This window comes from Gekko japonicus, unplaced genomic scaffold (assembly GCF_001447785.1).
Source record: "Gekko japonicus isolate JY-2015 unplaced genomic scaffold, Gekko_japonicus_V1.1 scaffold324, whole genome shotgun sequence".
NCBI classification, from domain to species: Eukaryota; Metazoa; Chordata; class Lepidosauria; order Squamata; family Gekkonidae; genus Gekko; species Gekko japonicus.
The window spans coordinates 1,047,390-1,068,334 of NW_015168056.1; the positions used below are offsets into that span (position 1 = coordinate 1,047,390).

Here is a 20,945-nt window from a genome sequence, read left to right on the forward strand (position 1 = left end):
GTGGATACCGAGCAGAGGCTCTTCCACTGAGCCACACCCCCTCTCCTAGCCTTGTGGGCTATGAGTCCCATTTAGAATCGCAGCGCACAGCAAAGGATTTGTAATACACAGCGAGGGGAAGCATTCGGCCAACAGCTAGGAATGTAAATTCAATTTTACCCATTTGCTTTGTTAAGACAATCCTAAATTTTACCTTTCGAACATTAAGTGACTCTGTAGCCTGTCTAGCCCACAGACATATTTTTACATAGTCCCTTTGGCTACTTCGTCATGTGAACAAAAATTAACACGTTAACATTCTCTGGTGTTATAGTTGTGTGTGGACAATTAACAGTAAAGCCAGCAGTGAAAAAAACACATATTTTCCAGGGACGGACAATCCTAGAATGCCCTGGGTTTTCATTTGCCTTGAAAAACATATAAACGTTTACAGCAATGTAGAAACAGTCAAGGAATCCTTCCCGTTAAATGTGTTTTCATCCTTATCGAGAGCCAAGCTGCTCGTCGTACGGGAGATCAGAAGATACTGGCAATTCCCCAACAGTTATGTTTCAGTATTTTTTAATTTAAAGTTGGGAAATCCAGCCACTGATCTCCTGCCTAGCGTATATTCCTTGAATCCAATGTGGGGAAGCAGTCAGAGTGGGATTTGGGAGAGCCAGATTCAGATCCCCAACTGTGCAATGGAAGCTTGCTGGGTGATCTAGGGTTAGTCACAATCTTTCAGACCAACCTACCTCATAGCATTGTTGAGAGGATACAATGGAGGAGAGGTGAATGAAGTAAGCAGCTTTATACCCTGCTTGGAGAAAAGCAGGGGATAAAACGAGATAAACAAATTTTCGGGGGAATTTTCGGGGGTCCTCGTTTCGGCTGCAGGGTTACAAAGGGGCGGGGGCGTTCTGCATGTCTAAATCTCTGTTGTGTGGATTTCTCTCTCTCTCTTTGAAGATGAAAAGTTTTGTTGTATGAACGAAGGATAAAATGGAGGAGAGGTGAATGAAGTAAGCAGCTTTATACCCTGCTTGGAGAAAAGCAGGGGATAAAACGAGATAAACGAACCTCTCCTGTTGCACAGGGGAAATCGAATTTCCCGAACATGTTTGCAACCTAGCACTCGAAACCAAGGCAAGGTTGCATTAACCTTGGATTTCAGAGACTTGAAATTTCCGAGTGCGGAATTTTCGGGGGTCCTCGTTTCGGCTGCAGGGTTACAAAGGGGCGGGGGGGTTCTGCATGTCCAAATCTCTGTTGTGTGGATTTCTCTCTCTCTCTCTTTGTAGATGAAAAGTTTTGTTGTATGAACGAAGCAACCCTTTTAAGAAAAGTAAATCTTATAACTGCATGTTTTCTAGACACTGTGTAAGAGTGCAAACCCACAGTGGAGGGAACAGTTTGATTTTCACTACTTCTCTGACAGGAAGGATGTGCTGGAGATGGAAATCTGGGGAAAGGATAACAAAAAGCACGAAGAAGTTTTGGGATTGTAAGTTCTCAAGATTGCTTTTGCACTATGAACGTTGGAAAGTCTTTAATAACGAGTTGACGGGGAAAACGAAACGTGTGCTAATCCCTCTCGAGGGATAGCTGCCCCGCAAACCCGATGTCTGTTCTGTGTCTCCGTAACCGTAGCCTGATGACCCATCTGCAGGTTGATTCATCACGAGTGTGTGAGGGGAGTGGGCTAGCCGTGCATCTATGTGATCAGGGCAGGGCCGGTTTCGAGTTTTGGAGGGCCCTGGGCATAGAGGGTGGGAAGGGAGGAGCCCCCCTCCTCTGCCCCATCAGGACCCCTGCCCACGCCTCCCTTCCCACCCTCCCACTCACGTGCTCCCCGCCTGTGTATCCTTTAGGGTTGCCAAATAGGCCGGGGGGCGGGGAACCCCCCGCTTCTGCGGCCCGATTTCCGCCGCAGGGGAATTCCAGCCCGGGGGGAACCCCGCCCCCCAAGCTGCGTCACTGGAGGTGACGCAGCCACGTTGCCGACGTTGGGGCGTGGCTGAGCTCATCGGAGGGGAAAACCATATGGTTTTCCCCTCTGACGAGCTCAGCCACGCCCCCAACGTCAGCACGTCGCCCAACGTCAGCACGTCGCCCATCGGGACAACTCCCGGACCGCGGCGACGCTCCCCCGCCGTGGGGGGAAGAAGATTTGGCAACCCTAGTATCCTTCCCACACCTCCTTACAGGCCGTCTCACTCGTCACACTCCCCCGCCATGCACGCCTTATCTCCAACCGTGCTGGTCAGTCTGTGTGGCTTGGAGTGCCACAATGGCCAGTGCTGGGCAGCATGTGCGGCCATGAAGGTTTGCAGCAAAGCACTCACGAGTGGGCAGGTGGTAGGATCAGTGACAGTGGGCCTCACTTGGAGACCTGGACCCCGGTAGCCACCTCACCTCAGGGAATGATGACACCGCCTCTGGATCGTAGAGGTGTCTGCGTGGTGCAAACATGCAGAGGAAGTGCCCCACACACATGTCCCCTCCCTGGGATCAGCAACATTAGGAAAGCAGTAAGGGTGAGCATGGGGGAGGAGTACGCACACAGGAACATCTTCTACACATACCTAAGGGACCGCCTTTCCCTATATGTTCCCCTCGAGCACTACGGTCGGGAACGCAACATCTCTTGACGATGCCAGGCCCCAAGGAGGCCAGGCTGGCCGCTACCAGGGCCAGAGCTTTTTCGGTGGCGGCTCCTACCTGGTGGAACGAGCTCCCGGAGGAGATCCAGGCCCTGCGCGACCTTGCACAGTTCCGCAGGCCCTGAAAGATGGATCTCTTCCGCCAGGCGTTCGAGTAGGAGCCGCCACTATTGTACCACCACTATGTTACCATCATGAGCATCTGGCCCTGGGAAGAGAGATCGACAGTATCACGTGGAGCTGACAGCATTGATTGGGTGTACCATCTTTGAGACGTCATCTTTATGGAAGATCATTCCAGAACATCTAGAGCACTTATTATATTGTAATATTGTAGTAATGATCTTATATGGTTTTAACGTGTTTTATGTGTTGGCTTATGCCTATTTGTGAGCCGCCCTGAGCCCGCGTTTGCGGGGAGGGCGGGCTATAAATTGAATTCATAAATATAAATAAAATAAATAAATACACGTTCTTAACATGCAGACAACTCAGCAGGGATGCAGAGATGGACAGGGGGTGAGGCCGGCAGCTCACGTTTGTTCACCCTCCCCATGCAGTGAGCCAGCAGCGTGTGGGCTAGTCAGCTACACAGGACTCGTGTGGCCCCCCCACCCCTTAAGAATCCTGGGAACTGTAGTTGGTTGATATTTATGAGCCTAGGACTCTCTCGCAGGTCTTCAGTTCCCAGGATTCTCTGGGGAACAGAAATTTAATGTTAAATTCAAGTTTCATCTAAGTTCAACCGCACATGCTTGCCAAGGTGATGTTTCTGGGAAACGGCGTTTCCCCATTTCCTGAAATGTACAGAATTACCAACTGTGCAGAGAGGGTCTTCTTCCCCGTGTGAGTCACCCCATCTCCGTTGCACTTTATGGCCTGATGCAAGTGAAGATATGGAGAAGAAGAGGTTGTCAATACTTTATACATTTTCCATTCCTGCTCACGTCTGACGATGGGAGCGTTGACTCTCGAAAGCGTCTACCCCGAGGATCTTGTTGATCTGTAAGGTGCTGCTGGGCTCGAACTTAACTGTCCTACTGTGGACCAACAGGGCTGCCCTCTAGAACTGATTCATACAGCAAATTATTGCAAATGTCGTCGCTGGCATGTGTTATGTCTTCCTCCTACTCGGCACATGTATGAAAAGAAAGAAATTGGACACAGATTGTACTTGTAACTTGTGATCACAGTATCTGTCCCAAAGTTATAGTCTGCTCGGATCCTTCGTTTGAGTGGCAGTGGGGTTATATACGTCCATCTGATGCTCGTTTGGTGGGAAAGCCGTCGGGAATGCATAGTTTCGCAGAGCGCACTGAAAAACCGCTTTATAACCACCGAAACGTACACGTAAATGGCTTGCATTTGTGCATTGATCTCAATGTGCGTTTTACTTTTAACGAGGCATTCATTCTCTCGCGCGCTTTGCGCTATTGTTGAATTCAATTACTTACGTTTTAAATGTACAAATGTCTGCTTGAGAAGGTCTGTGGCCATTCCGCAGGTGTGGATTTCGCCTGTAATTCCTTAGGAAAACTGTGCAGTCAAGGTTAGATCTGCCGCTTAAACAATCCCAGATGGTTTGGGTAGGGAGTTAGGATATTGTACAGAAATGCTTTGAGAGTGGGGGGATGCTCGTGTTCGCCCTGCTTTTCCCAACGGCTTTGCTCAGCGGGGATTCGGCAACCGCCGGCAGGATGAATATTTCCCTCTCTTGCTCAACTCTTTGGGCCAAAATTATTTAGTGCTTTAACGAGCTCTTAAAAAAATTAATAAAAGTGAAGCCTTCCCAAATGAAACAGTAAAATAATCTGAACTGGTTCACTGACAGAGATGTGCAATAAACAATACCTTCTTGGTCAGGTAATGACCGGTATTGAGAACAATTAACTCTTAACATATTTTTTAAAAAATCACAGCTAAACAAACCTAAATCCCCAGCTCTAATACAGTATACCCTTTTTAGAGGTTTGGTCAAACCGGTTCCCCGCTCCCCCACACACCCTGTTATCTGTTTCATTTTCTGCCCCCCTATAATTGACTGCCCTCAACATTACTTGGTTCCTAGGAAGGCAATGGGCATGCTCCGTGCTTCTCAGGCTGGTGGTCGGGAGTGAGGGATATTCATTTTTCATTTTAAGGGAACCCAAATGTTTGGCACTTTTTAATGTGTGTTGATCAGGGTTCTTTATGTAGAAAAAGGCCAGCAGGAACTCATTAGCATAATAGACCACACCCAACAGCAGAAACCCATTAGCATATTAGGCCACACCCCTAATGACACATCTCATTAGCATATTAGACCACACCCCCATGTTACCAGAAGTGTAGTCATCCAGCCACACCCACCTTTTGCTTCTTATTCTGTTTACCCTGTTTGTTGTCAAAACCCAGGGCTTTTTTGTAGCAGGTACTCCTTTCCATGTTAGGCCACACACCCCTAACGTAGCCAATCCTAATGAGTGTCTGCTGTTGGGTGTGGCCTATTATGCTAATGAGTTCCTGCTGGGCATGGCCAACTCAGGAGCCAGCCAGAACTCCGTTCCTGTGCGTTCCTGCTCAAAAATAGCCCTGGTGTTGATACTTTTGTCAACTACTGTCATTCTCTGCTGTTTTTGTGTGTCCTGCGAAGCTATGGGCTTTTATCTGCAATTTATATGGCATTTTGTCAGAAAATGCATGCCACTCATGCACAACATAATTTATTAACACACAAATTGTGTGTGGCAACTGTGTACATCTTATGCCCTAGATATGTTTCAAAGAAACAGATAATGAAGCAGGCGTGAAGAATCCTGTGTATGATTTGTGCAAAGGAGATGTGATCTTGAAACAGGAATTTGGGGGTCAGAACGGATGGGATAAGAAATTCTAAATTGTCCCTATTTCAAAATGGTTTATTTTCCTCCCTGCGGAATGCCCTTTCCCTTTGGTGCACAGTTTCACTAATTCAGTTATTAAAACACTGGTATACCACCTTTCCCCTTTGGGCCTGTGCATTTGCCAGCTAGGGTTGCCAACCTTCAGGTGGTGACTGGCAGGGGTCATTTCGTAGAAAAAGAGGTGCAGGAGCTCATTAGCATAACTCATCAGCATAACTTATTTGCATATGCCACACCCCCTGACATCACCGGAAGTGTGTCAGAAGGCAACACCCACCGCTCAGGCTCCACTGGACTGTTTTCGATTGCTAGCTATTGAGGGGGAATGGGACATGTAGATCTGTCCTCACAGAGGAGGGAGAGCTTGTACCTGAATAAAACTTGGTCTTAAAGGTGCCACTGGACTGTTTTGGACCGGGGAGCCAGGGGGCCAGGCTCTGCAACTTCCCTGGCTGCTTCTTGCTCTGACTGAGGGCTGCTGGGAGCAGGGGCTGGGGCTGGTTGCGTGTGCCCACCCCCAGGCTCTTTACTGCTGGAGTTCCGCTCCTGTGCGCTCCTGCAGGAAATGACCCCTGGTGACTGGAGATCTCCCGCTATTACAGTTGATCTCCAGACAACCAAGATCAGTTCCCTGGGAGGAAATGGTTGCTTTGGAGGGTGAAATCTGTGACATTATACCCTCCTGAGGTCCCTCTCCCCCCCCCAAACCCTGCCTTTCCCAGGCTCCACCCCCCGAAATCTCCAGGTATTTCCCTACCCAGAGCTGGCAACCCTCATATCCTCAACAAGGGTCCGTTGATGGTGGCCTGCTCTACTGCAGTCCATCTTGAGATCTTGGACCTATCTGGCAACAAGCTGGCCCAAGTGGTTGAGTCTTTGGGGGGGGGGTAACAAAATACCTCGAGTTGCCGCTTCAGAGGCACCTTGAGGAGGAGAGAAGATAGGGATGCTGGCTCTTGGAAGGCCAGCCCCAGGGTATTGGGAGGCGGAGACTTCTTGGAAGTGACTTCCTGTTTTGAAATGGGAAGTGACATCATGACACTCGGGGGATTTCGCAATCTCTATGGTAGAACCGTAGATATTTTTGGACTCCCTCAGGTGTTATGACATCACTTCCCGTTCGGAAGCCAGAAGTGACTTTCAGGTGCTGTTCCTCTCCTTGCCACCTTGCCACAACATTGAATGAGGGCAGAGGACAGGGAGAATCGCCGGGAGGCCTCTGGCCACCACCAGGTCTATGACAACCCCAAGAGAAGATAAGCTGATTTTGGGGGGGAGCCTCCGCTGCTATTACTGATCTTCTGATGGAAGAGTTTCTGAGGAAGAGACTCAGAATACGCTTTGGGATCCATTGCCCTAGATTGGAGGGGAAAGTCTTTTGCTTGCCCTGAAGTCAAATATTCTTTGTTTCTTCTCTGTTTTTGCTGGGCTTCTGAGTTCACACAATTCTATGGTCCCAGTCACACCGGCCAAATAGCGGGGGGGGGAGGCGTGGCTGTTCGCCCCGGAGCAAAATAAAGCGCGGTAGCCCGATCACACGGTCCCCCAAGTCTCCGTGCTTTGGCTGTTAGCTGGCGATCACACAGCGATGCTGAAGCGTGGCAAAGAAGCGGCATGATTACACAAGCGTTTCGCGTTTGTGTGCGTGCGCAGTTCCACGGAGCAGCACTGCTTTCAGTTTTGTGTTTGTGCGCATGCGCTTACGAAAAACATCCAGTTTGCGATGGGATGTGGACGGGCGCCGGATGCCACGGGATACTAGTGCTCCCGTGATCAGACGCCTGCCTGTGCCACGCGTTTTCCGGATACTAGTGCACTTACCTTGGTACTTTTTAACTCTGCATCTTTGGCAGGACGCCACGGGTTGGCCACAGGTGCACTACGCTTCCCAGATGTTGCGGTGTGATCGCACCCTGAAAATCCGCCCGACATTCGTGCCTTTTGCGCGGCAAATTCTCCATGTGACTGGGGCCAAAGTTTGTTTTTTGTACCTGGTTGTACTCTTTTGGTAGAATTCAGAGAAAAGTGGCTTTAAAATCTTTCCTTCTGAAAGTATTATCACCTGTACAGTAGTAAACCATGTCCCCAAAGTACAGCCACTTAACAGTTTACTTTCTGTACAAAAAAAAGAGGCCCCAGGAAGAAAATAAACCCTAGATAATCTACACAATTTTGTTACTGGGGTATATATTTTTTAATCCCACGGGATACGAAAAAAACAGTATTCTACTCCAATGAATTTATTAAGAAAAAAATTATTAAGGAAACTGTTTTATGTGTTCTGGAGAGAGATAGCCCATCATTAGGATTGCCAACTTCCAGGTGGCACCTAGGGATCTTCCGCTAATACAATCGATCTCTAGGTGACCAAGATCTGTTCCCCTGGAGAAAATGACTGCTTTGAATGGTGGACTCTCTCTCTCTCTGAATGTGTATGTATGCATGTATGTATGTTACCATCCCAGTTTGAAGACCTCGTGAAGAGTCAGTTTGGTGTGGTTAAGAGCATGGACTCTAATCCGGGAGAACCGGGTTTGATTCCCCATGCCTCCACATGCAGCTGCTGGTGTGACACTGGGTCAGTCACAAGTTCTCTCCGAGCTGTTCTCTTAAGAATAGTCCTTGAAATAACTTTCTCAGCTCCACCTACCTCACAGGGTGGGGAGGGGAAGGGAAAGGAGTTCGTGAGCCGCTCCGAGATTCCGAGGGAAGGGCAAGGGCATACATTCAATCTATTATTCACCAGCCAGAGTAGAGGGTGGAATCTATGGAATTATAACCCGGATTCTATTTAAACCCCTCCCTCCCCAGGCTCCACCCCCCCAAAAAAAAATCTCCAGGTATTTCCCAACCCAGGGCTGGTAACGGTACCCTTCATGACAATCACAAATGTACCCTTTGTGGGACATTTTTTACCCCCAGATCTAGGGGAATTGGGCTTGGAATTGACACATAACCCCAGTGCAGTGTGTGTGTGTGTGTGTGTGTTAAGAAGAAACTTGCTGGTTCATTTCAGGTATTACTCAAGAAAGAGGAAGAGGCCCTTCATTCCTCCCCCTGAATTCTTAGGAAAAAAATACTTCAGACCAATTGCAACTGCGTTGCTCAGTCCTCCTCCTCCTCTCCCCCCTCTGTTGGCAACTCCATTTCTCCCTGAATTGAGCTGCATTTAAACATTTGTGGGAGGTGTTTTATGCCCCTGCAGACACCTCCCCCCCCCTTCCAGACCAGGCTATTTAGAAACGGAAAGCTCACTGGGTGTAGCAGATGGGTGCCAATCTCGGGATCCCCTCCCAGTCATAGACTCGGCAATCAGGTGAAAATGCACGGTCCATTTGCCTAAGAAGAACCCACCTGGGGGACCCCTGCGGAACGTTTCCCTTTTCTGCCCATCACGCCAACACCTTAACAAGTTTTTTTGTTTCAATAATAGCTTGTTGACAGGCCTTATGTCCTGCCTACCCAATCCAAATTGTGTGTCTCTCCCGTCTATTTTCAGAAACCCGACTGCCTTTGCAGATCACAGCAAAGGGATTCTTCCTTTCTGGTCTTTTTTGGCTTCAGCTGCCACCGTTTGCTCAGAGTTCTCCTTAAGGGCTCAGTTCCTCCGAGCTGCTTGCGAGTTGCGCTCCAGTTATTCCCAAATAAAAGGCATTTAAATGATTGTACCTCAGGTCCTTTTCACAGCTACATTCCCCTCCCCCTCCTGCAAATCCTTGGAACAAAAACACTTTGGAAAATACTCTTGAGACCAAACTTTTTGTTCTGTTTGAGAGGGGGAAAAATCCAGAAGGTGTTTTGGAAAACACGATCGGGACAAGACGTTCCAAGGAGGTTTGTTACAAAAACAAAACTAAACAGGAAATCCTTATGCGTTTCAGACTGTAGCTGTTCCTTGGGGGTGGTGGAGAGGAGCCCTGAAAATACCAAGGAACGCCTCTGGCCTGTAGCACATCTGGATTTTGCCATCTTTTGAAGGTGTATCATTCCAGCACCTTCTGGAATTCTTTAAACACATTTTTAAGACTCGACTGGATGTGAAGAGGGAACCCTCTTTGTCTCTTTTGACCTTCCTCCCACCCAAGAAAATGTTCTAATTTCTTTGAGTACGCTTTCCTGTTTTTTGTTTTTAAAATAGTTATGCCTTAAAATCAACTGTTGCACAGTGTACTAACCAGGCATGATCTCTGGTTAAATATCAGAGGCCTGAATAAGCATTAAAGTGTTCAAAGCCTTTTTTTTTTTTTAAGGGTCAATGTTCAGTAGGCGACTGGCTGTGTTGTTGATTGGCCTCAATGGGAAATGCCTGTTCAATGTAATACAGAGCAGCTGATAAACTGTCTGGCGCAGATATTAGTGAGTCAGAAGGAACTCATGGAACTCATGGCTGCCAGTCTCCGGGGGGAACCTTAGAAATCAGTTCCCTGGAAGGAAACAACAGTTTTGGAGAGTAGAAAATACAGCATCATATCTCCACTGAACTCCTTCCCCTCTTAAATCTCCGCCCTGCACGGGCGCCGCCCCCAAATCAACAAGAGTTTCCTTAGCTGGAGTAGGTAACCTAAGGAATCAAATATTTTGTGCTGCTGCTGCTGATTATCAGGGGTCATTTCCTGCAGGAGCGCACAGGAGCGGAGCTCCAGCAGTAAAGAGCCCAGGGGGCAGGCACATGCAACAAGCCCCGCCCCCTGCTCCCAGCAGCCCTCAGTTGGGCCACGAGGAGCAAGAAGCAGCCAGGTAGGTTGCAGAGCCCCTCCCCCGATAGCAATCCAAAGGAGTCCAGTGGCACCTTTATGGCCAAGGTATATTCAGGTATAAGTTTTCCCTCCTCTGTGAGGGCAGATCTGTGCATCCCCCCCTCCATAGCTAGCAATCCAAAAGAGTCCAGTGGAGCCTGAGTGGTGGGTGTTGCCTTCTGACACACTTCCAGTGATGTCAGGGGGTGTGGGATATGCAAATGAGGTATGCTAATGAGTTATGCTAATGAGCTCCTGCACCTCTTTTTCTACAAAATGACCCCTTATGATTATTATTGATGGTGATGATAATAATAATAATAGCTTTCAATTTATTAATCGCTCAGTCCTGCAGAGCTGCTGGCTCTGAGCGACTTACAGTTACACATATTCACACGGGGACTAACAATGATTCATAGGGGTAAAGGAGGACAACATATAAATCTTTTAAGTCGCACATGTTTGCAGCCGATGGGGATTTTGTTCAGCTGTAGGCTTAGACGTGTTCTAGACAGCATTCACTCGGCTTGGCTTGATGACATCAGCTTTTTTTCAGGACTGCTTCAAGTTGCAGTGCCACACTGCCACCGCCTGCCCGGATTGGCCCATCACAGGTTTCTTGATGCCGAGGAGATCTTTCCAGGCTTCTGAGCTTACAAGCTGGACATTCCATTTCGCCGGCTAACACCTCCCCCCACCGGGGGGGGTTTAGTGTGCCCACCCTCTCTAAGGAGTGGTACCCATTTTATCTACTCGCTGAAGCTTTCGAACCGCTGGGTGGACGGCGAGCTGGGGACAAGGCTGGTAGCGCACACCAGCACGGGCTAGAACTGACAGCAGTTCTGTTCAGTTCAGATGTTACTGTAACCAGAGGATAAATCCTCTGGTTTTATTTCTTTATTTCTTTATTTATTATTATCTGGTTTTATGATTTATACCCTGCCCTATCCCACGAGTGGGCTCAGAGCAGCTTACAACACAAGATCCATAAAACAATAAAAGCGGTAAAATGATAACAGAAAGGACCCATGCCTCATGTCAGGCGAATAAAAGCTCCGGTGCCCAAGTAGTGTTGTCTGAGCAGCATGGCGCTGGGAAGGGGCTGTGAACAGGGGAGGCCAGAATGGTTGAATGTGCGCCACCTCAAATGAAACCCTGGCGGAATATAGGCCCTGGTGCCATAATGAGTCTTAACGGCATTTCTGTGTGCGTATCCTGCTTTTCTGCCAATCAGGGCACCAAGGCAGCCAACCATTAAAAGCAGAACATTACAAAACACATCATAAAACCAAAACTAATATACAGCCAGTCACAGCCGACTTATGGCGACTGTGTAGGGCTTTTGAGTGGTTTGCCATGGCCTGTCTTTCTTGGCGATGTCCCATCTAAGTACAAAATTACAGAATCAACCGGGGAAACGTAATTATGCAAAACATAAATTTATACAATGTGAAAACAATTAATAAAAGTGCCACATACGTAATTATACCAAAAGGTTACATAGAAGAAGAAAGAGAATCAACGAAGCGTCCGGTTTGTGTCTTCGTTTCGATTCTGTGCTTCCTCAGAAGTAAATTCTCCCATTCAACAACTTGCATTAACTGAGTGTCGTCTCTTTTATTTTCTTTGCTTGTCAAAGCTTGTCAAGGCTTACATTCCAAATAGGAAACAAGAATCTTCATCTCAGGCTCCAATCCAATCTGCTCTGCGCTACAAAAGGCATTCTAACATTTCGTAGCACAGAGCAGATTGGATTGGAGCCTGAGATGAAGATTCTTGTTTCCTATTTGGAATGTAAGCCTTGACAAGCTTTGACAAGCAAAGAAAATAAAAGAGACGACACTCAGTTAATGCAAGTTGTTGAATGGGAGAATTTACTTCTGAGGAAGCATAGAATCGAAACGAAGACACAAGCCGGAAGCTTAGTTGATTCTCTTATTTCTCCTATGTAACCTTTCAGTATAATTATGTATGTAGCACTTTTATTAATTGTTTTCACATTGTGTAAATTTATATTTTGCATAATTACGTTTCCCCGGTTGATTTTGTAATTTTGATCTTTCGCAACTGGGAGGTCTCTTTGTATTTCTCCATCTAAGTACAAACCAGGGCTGACCCTGCTTAATTCTAAGGTCTGACAAGATGGAGCTTATAGGCACATATAAACAGGCTAGAACCAATCGGTGCAAGTTAATAGTCGTCCACATGACTGTACTGCTTCTTGGAATACAGAGTTCTCAGGCGCCTGGAGCAGTTCCTTCTGCTCCTAAACCAAACATCACCGCTGTTTGTGCAAGCGCATTGCTTGCTTGACTCCATCCCTAAGACCCTTGAAGTTTTGATCCCCTTTTGGAGGCCTTACGCAAAGGAGGAAGAGGGACCATCCATTTGGCCCATACCAAACATTTCACATAACGGGAGATTGACTTCTTCCAAAGAAGCGGTTCACCTGCATACCGCTGGAGATGGCGTAAGTGCACAGAGGGAGTAGTGCATGCATGCTCGAGCACCTTATCATAAGAACATAAGAGAACATAAGAGAAGCCAATGCTGGATCAGGCCAATGGCCCAACCAGTCCAACACTCTGTCATACAGTGGCCAAAAATACCAGGTGCCTTCAGGAGGTCCAGCAGTGGGGTTAGGGCACTATTGACACCCCAGCACTAAGAATACGGAGCATCACTTGCCCCAGAATCCCTATCTATACCTTCTGGCTAATAGCTACCGATGGACCTCGGCTCCATATGCTTATCCAATTCCCTCTTGAAGCCGTCCGTACTTGTAGCCGCCACCACCTCCTGTGGCAGTGAATTCCGTGTGTTATCCAACTTGATCTTACAGACTGCACAGCGCTTTGAACCTCACAGGACATGCATTAATGTTTTGATGGTTTGCTTGTATGCCGGGGTCGGCTGTGACCCGCTAACTTCCTATGCGTTGCTTTGTTCTGCGTTAGGTGTAAAGTGGATATTGGCGCATTGCCCGACAAGAGAGCAAACCATTTGGTATTGCCGTTGGAGAAACAGCCGGGGTCTCTGTCGGTGGTGGTCTCTGTCGCACCCTGCTCAGGAGTTTCTATCTCGGATCTGTGCGTTTCCCCCCTGGGAGACCCTAAGGAAAGGAAGCAGATTTCTCAGCGCTATGTGAGTTCTGGTTGCCTGTTTTCTTTCTGACTTTCTTTTCCTTATTTATGGGAAACGGGAGGGGGAGAGAGGCCAGAAAATGACTCCAAAGCCCAGTTCCTAATTGCATGTCTCTTAATGGGGGAAGAAAAACATATCACCCACTGAATATTGCAGCCAGCGTGATTAATCAGTTGTCTGTACAGTTAGCCTGCAGCCATATGGGCAGTTTGCATTGGACGGTTCTTAAAATAATAATTTCCTCTGGAGTTTCTGCCTTACGCAGAGAGACACAGACGGGTCGTTCTTCATCTTTCCACCCAAATTTGTTCCAACTTTTGTTCTGCTCTTCCTGAGGATCAGCTTGTTATCCCGTCCAGTTCAGTAATCGCTAGGACTTTCAAGCAGTGAGAGCAAGTTCATACAAGAGAGCCGGAGTGTTGTAATGGTGAGATGAGGAGACCCAGGTTCGAATCCTTGGTCTGCTGTGGAAGCTTGCTGGGTGATCTTGGACCAGTCACGCAATCTCAGCCTAACCTACCTGTCATGACCCCCTGTGGGTTGCCACCTTCCTCTGCCACCACTTTGGACTTAGGGTCCCTTGGGAAGCCCCACTGTACCCTCCCAAGCCCAACCAATATGCCCCTTTTAAGCTGAGAAATATAGGCGTGATGACCAGGCAGAGAACATTAAACAAATGGTTTATTAATACAGTAATGGGGCAAGGAAAACAAGACAAGGTGCTTTAAAATACATAACAAGCAAAATAAACAAATCTAATGCAACTAAAACTACCTATTTCTCTTAACTGGTTACTATTCAACACTGTCCTAGTGTTGATCCTAGTCTGACACTCTGGCCGCAACATCACACTACCTATTTCTCTTAACTGGTTACTATTCAACACTGTCCCAAGTGAGGGATCTTTCACTCAGACCAGAGTGTCCCCTCAGTTTAACTCTGTGAGAGGAAAGAACACAATTCCACAGCCCACAAAGTTTAAATCACAATCTCCTCATACAATCCCTGGACACCGATTGGTTACAGCCATCACCAGTCATTGTAGGGATCGTAGGCTGTGTCTACCCTCCACTCCCACACAGGTCTCCTGGGGCCTGGGCCTCACTAGGCCTGTCTCCTAGTCCTACATATATCATGACACTACCTCATGGGGTTGTTGTGAGGATAACACTGGAAATGGGAAGAATGTCGGGTCCCAACTGGAGAGAAAAGTGGAGTACAAAAGAAGTCAGTACCTAAATACAACCAGTAGAGGATTGTGCCGCTTCTTCATTTTATTTCATTTTATTCATTTATACCCTGCCTTTTCCCCAGTGAGAACCCAAAGTGGCTCACATCATTCTCCTCTCCTCCATTTTATTCTCACAACAACCCCGTGAGGTAGGGCTAGGGTGAGAATGTGTGAGTGGACCAAAGTCACCCAGCAAGCTTCCAAGGATTTGAACCTGAGTCTCTCAGATCCTAGTCTGACACTCTGGCCACAACATCACACTGGCTCTCAAGGTAATACAGGAAACAAAGGTTAGGTTTCCTACACTGGTGGGGGAGGAATCCCCCTGTTGGAAAAAAAGAATAGTTCAGTTCAGCTTTCCCCCTGACATGCTACCTGTCTCTGTGCAGGGAGTTATCCTTGATGGGAGGAGCTTCCAAGCATGCAGCCTTACCAATCCAGGAAAATGTGATTGTGGGAATTGTCCTGAACATCTGGAAGGGCACCCAGTGGGGTGGGGAGGAGAGTACCAGTGGTTCAGGAGTGAGACAGTTTGGATCTGTGTTTCCCCGGACGGAGCATCTTTCCAAATGCGTTCATCTCCCAAGCATATCTACTGATTTCAGCACAATGGCTGATGGGGCGGGAACCAGGAGAAGCTAGAGGCCGGTAGAATTAGTCATGTGGATAGTACAGATATGAAGCAGTTGATGCTGAATTCACAGGCTAGAGTTAAAACTGGCAGGTTTTTTAAAAAAATAGTAATAATAAAGTGGTGTGCTTTTATAATTTTCAGGCATTGTGTTTATGGAAATTTGAATTAAAATAACTGGAAATGCTTAGCTAGGGTATTGCTGCCACCAGGAAATAAATTAGTCATGAGTTTCTAATTGTGGGGACTCTGGGACAGAGGAGTTAAAGCCTTGACTATGAGCGAATGGAGAAAATGGTAAGATCACTTGTGGCATCCTTATTAAGCTGTTCCTAAAATCTGGAATTTAAAATATTTTTCTCTTCTGAACATTCCCCTCCCCAGTGTCTCTGGAACTCTTTCCGAAACATAAAGGACATTGGATTCTTGCAAGTCAAAGTTTTAAAAGCTGTTGATCTGTTAGCTGCGGATTTTTCAGGTATGAAATGATGCTGTAAAGGTGTCTCTTTTTCTGGCGTCTTATGGCCGGAGTCCCAGGGGGCTGATTCCATTTGGAATGGGAACAGATATGTGTTTTTTCAAGCAGTAAAAAAAGATGCACAGAGGACACTTCCTGGTCTGTCTGGCTTACTCCGGTAATAACTCTCAGGGTCTCAAACAGAGAGAGGTTTATCCCAACCTGTGTTCCCTCTAAGCTGAGTTAGTGTGAGCTAGCTCACAAGTCTCCACAGCCTAGAGGGAGTATTGATCCCAACACCTATTAAGGAGATTATTTAAGAGCCAAATTTAAGACGATACTGTGACGTGCTTGCTTATTGGGGAGACAGTTTTACCTTTAAACACGCTTTGTGTACCTAAACTTGGTAGATTTCTGCTGCCACCAGGAATTAAAAATTCCAAATCTCTCTCTCTTTTGGTAGTATGGCCTAGGGTCTGGGCACTTCAGAGGACTATGTGGACTTGATGAAGTACTGTACTGATTTCTGGGATATGTTTAAACAAAAATCGATTTATTTAATAAAGAACAAAATAGGTTTCTAGATCATTTGAACAGTTGCTGATGAAAGGAACTTGTAAATATAACTGGCAAAGCTTGGTGTTACAAACAGGCTCTCAAACTCCAAACTCCACTCTGACAGGCTTATACATTCAGTATAATCTCTATCTCATATACATGATATACAGGCTAGTCTCTATGTTTTATTCATACTAAATAGAATCAATTATCTTAGTCACACAGACTAAACTGTTGATCTTATTCACACAGAATTAGACTCAAAATCCCATAGTCCCACAGACTATGTTTTCTCTTCAGACTTCACATACAGACTCTCTCAAAACTCTCAGAGTCACACACTCTCTTCAAAACTCTTCAACACTTGTCTCTCTTATATCACAGAATCTCCTCATAGACACACACACAGAATCAGACAGACACCGCTCCTCCCTCACTCTCAGTCAGCAGCCAATCAAATCACACTTGTCACCCTCTATCACTCGTCTCATATTACTGCAATCCAGGGCTCATTTCCTGCGGGAGCGCACAGGAGCGGAGCTCCGGCAGTAAGGAGTCCAGGGGGCGGGCACATGCAACAAGCCCTGCCCACTGCTCCCAGCAGCCCTCAGTCGGGCCACAAGGAGCAAAAAGCAGCCAGGTAAGTTGCAGAGCCCCTCCCCTGGCCCGCCTTCAGATACAAGCTCTCCCTTCTCTGTGAGGGGAGATCTGCGCACGCCCCCCAATAGCTAGCAATCGAAAACAGTCCAGTGGAGCCTGAGAGGTGGGTGTTGCCTTCTGACACACTTCCGGTGATGTCAGGGCTGTGTGGCATATGCAAATAAGGTATGCTAATAAGATATGCTAATGAGCTCCTGCACCTCTTTTTCTACGAAATGACCCCTGCCACAATCAAACTAAACATCTAAAGGAACACACACACCGAAACATGGAATCATTACAGCCAGTTTGGTGTAGTGGTTAAGTGTGCGGACTCTAATCTGGGAGAACCGGGTTTGATTCCCCACTCCTCCACTTGCACCTGCTGATGTGACCTTGGGTCAGTCACAAGCTCTGGCACAGCTGTCCTTGAAAAAGAGCAGTTTGTGTCAGAGTTCTCTCAGCCCCACCCACCTCACAGGGTGTCTGTTGTGGGGAGGGGAAGGGAAAGGAGTTTGTAAGCTGCTCTGAGACTCCAAGTGAAGGGCGGGGGATAAATCCAATCTCTTCTTCTCTTCTTCTTCTCTTCTTCTATATCTAACTTGTGACTGCTACTGGGACTTGAACCTTTCAGAACTCCATCGTAGGGTGGCGAAAGTGCCTGATTCATATTGGGACTGTGACATGGAAGGAAGGGGGACTGTAGCCTTCTGCCCTGTGCTGTTTCCCGAACCCACAACGGTCCAGAGGGGTGTCACCTCGTTGTGGGATTGCATGTGTATGAATTCAGTGAACACGCAGCCCCCTGATTGAACAATAATGCCCCCATGTGGCTGTTTCATATCAGGAAAATGGCAGGGGGGGGAAGGCTGAAGGCCCCCCCCCGGCGTCACTGTTCCAATCTGAACTTGGTCCCTGTGGTTTGCCCTGATTGAGTTCTGATGGGGAGCACGCAGCTGCTCTGCAATTGCAGGTCCTCTCCCCTGCCATGACTTAGAAGTAGCATGTCATTTGGCTGAACACGGAGAGCCGTAGATCCTGGTATCCAGAGGTCATTTCGGGGGGATCGCGGGGGAACACAGTTCCCCCGGGTGAGGTACGGGGGGCAGGGCACATGATGAAGCCCCGCCCCCTGCTTCCGGCCACCCCGCTTCCAGCCCTCATTCAGCCAGGAGGAGGCAGGAGAAGAGGGAGGGTAAGTTGCTTCCTCCCCGCCTCTCCCCACCCCTGCCTGCCTGGAGCCAGGGAGGGCCTTGGCGGGGCTTCCTCGCACTCCTGCCGGCCTTGCAGGTCCACCACCGGGCCCCTGATGTCAGGGGGTGTGGCATATGCTAATGAGTTATGAAAATGAGTTCCCCTAGCTCTTTTTCTACGAAACGACCCCTGCTGGTATCTACTGATTCTTGTAGCACTTTCTATACCTTAATTTTAACAAATGATGGGACTTGTCAGATGCTGCTGTTCCCTTGGGTTAGCGTGCCTTTTATGCTCCTCTCTCATCCACACCTTTGCTAACAATGAGTAGAGGGAAGGAACCACCTCTAGAGTGGTCAGGGGACTGGACTTTCCGTGGGTCCCCCAAGCCTGCAAATGTGCTATAGACAGTTCAGGGCTCTTTTTGTAGAAAAAGCCCAGCAGGAACTCATTAGCATAGTAGGCCACACCCAACAGCAGGAACTCATTAGCATATTGGGCCACACCCCTGACAGCACAGCTCATTAGCACATTAGGCTGCACCCCCATGTTACCAGAAGTGTCATCATCCAGCCACACCCACCTTTTGCTTCTTATTCTGTTGACCTTGTTTGTTGTCAAAACGGTACAGGGCCTTTTTTGTAGCAGGAACTCCTTTGCATGTTAGGCCACACACCACTAATGTAGCCAATCCTAATTCATTTCTGCTGTTGGGTGTGGCCTATTATGCTAATGAGTTCCTGCTGGGCGTGGCCAACTTGGGAGCCAGCCGGAACTCCGTTCCTGTGTGTTCCTGCCCAAAAATAGCCCTGGACCGTATAGTGTTTTCTACGGCCTCCATGTCATGCCTGGTGACCAGTGGGAGACTTGGAGGTCAGGGACACGCGTGGCAGCCGTCCACAACATTTTGATGTTACTTCCAGGAAAACCCAAAAGTGATGTCACGCCTCTCCGGATAGTGCATCGAACAACACAATTCTGTGGGGTAGCAGGAGAAAACCTGCTTCCCAAAGGCCTCTGTGGAGTAAATAAGAACGTAAGAACATAAGAGAAGCCAATGTTGGATCAGGCCAAAGGCCCATCTAGTCCAACACTCTGTATCACACAGTGGCCAGAAATACCAGGTGCCATCAGGAGGTCCACCAGTGGGGCCAGGACATTAGAAGCCCTAATGTGGTGGATGTGCTTACAGTGCCCGTGCCTAAAAGAGACCTGTCGGTTTCCATGATGTCTGAGAAATGACGAGTAAGATCAATATGTCTTCGAAAGCAACCCAAAGGCCAATTTTATCAACCTTTTGCTGCTGTTCTCAAAAGCTTAAAAAAAATACCACAGTTAACTTAGCAATGAATCTTAGTACTTTGGGGGGTGGAGGAGGATCCTACCAAATTTACCTTCTGTTTTTTGTTTCGTTTTGTTTTTTGGCATTTTGTGCATGTGTGTGCGCGCGTGCCCGTACCTGGAAGCCATGGTGACCTCTGGCAACTCCTACTGGGGCATGGAGGACGTTCAGAGAAGTGGCTCGATAGCCTGCCCTCACCTCCCAACCCTGGTATTCTTTGGAGGTCTCCCATCCAAATACTTGTCAGGGATGGCCCTGCTTAATTTCTGAGATCCCAAATTTACCGTCTGAATTTGCAGCCTTCACAGTTAATATTTTTAATTTAAATCTTTTTATTAGTTTTCAATAGTAAACCGATTACAGAAGCATTGCATACAAAGTATCATGTGAGATTATAGACATGATTTTTGTGACAACCAGAAGCTAATACAAATGAATAACATCAAACTATGAAATACAATAAGTGTAGCAATAAGTGTTCGAATTCCTATGCCAGTAATAGTATTAAGATGACAATGGGCAAGTGTTTCTCTCGTTCTATCAGAACCAAGCTTCGACTTAGTTTGTCCAGACATTATGTGTACTTTGGTGTGGAGTCTGTTATTGGTGTAGTATGTTCAGATATATGCGTTTGTGTGGCTGTAGATCTGAGGCAAAGAGATGTCCCATGAATGGTAGCCATTTCTTCACAAATGTAGACGACTTGGGGTACAGTTAATATTTTGAGTTTCAATTCAGCTGTTTGTTTCAGGAGAAGTCCAGAGAAGCAAGCAGTGGCATGGATTGCAGGCTAAAGGGATCCCAGGTTTTGAAGCAATCCACTTAAATCCCCTGCGGCAAGGTTGTTTTCCACTTGCCCTCACGCACGCCCTCGGTGAGCCGAGCAACTTGGTCGGAAGGTTCTCCAGGGTGTAGCCCTTGCAAACCAAGCAAGAACTCGGTTCTCAAAAGGCTGTGGAAAAGGACTGAGACGAGAAAGCGTCATCTGGCAGGGTCCTGAAATGTTGCATGATTTCTTCCTCCCTTGATTAAGTACTCTAAAAAGAACTGGTTTCCCTTTCCAGGAAAAAGCGACCCCTTCTGTGTGCTAGAGCTCGGAAATGGGCGACTGCAGAGTTACACCATTTATAAGAACCTCAATCCGGAGTGGAACCAGGTTTTCACTTTGTAAGTGGATTTGCAGCTGGAAACCGGGCTGCTCTTGATTTTTTTTTAGGAATCACAAACTCCATAGGGAAATAGGCCAAGGGAGAACAGGGGGCTTTGAAAGAAGTTGGGGGGCAGATCTGGGCAGGTGTTAGAAAGGTTTGTTTCCTTATTATATTTCTATACCACTTTCCTTTGTTTCTCAGCACGGTTTACAATTAAAAAAGCAAACAAAAGCTAACTAGAAACCCACATCACTAACACAACAAACACCATTAAAACCAAGTTAGGAAAAATCCACGGCTAAGCAATGTAGCTTCAGCTGGATGTTAGAAAGGCA

The 20,945-nt window shown here is 47.4% G+C and overlaps 1 protein-coding gene across 1 annotated transcript in view; it reads left to right on the forward strand.

Annotated features, from left to right (window-relative positions):
- Positions 1-20,945, forward strand: part of MCTP2 (multiple C2 domains, transmembrane 2) — a 225,126-nt gene that overhangs the window by 101,549 nt on the left and 102,632 nt on the right. The window contains exons 10-13 of the mRNA XM_015414496.1: positions 1,356-1,486; positions 13,221-13,407; positions 15,654-15,747; positions 20,524-20,626. Of these exons, the coding sequence (XP_015269982.1) occupies positions 1,356-1,486; positions 13,221-13,407; positions 15,654-15,747; positions 20,524-20,626 (515 nt within the window). The remainder of the gene's footprint in view (positions 1-1,355; positions 1,487-13,220; positions 13,408-15,653; positions 15,748-20,523; positions 20,627-20,945) is intronic.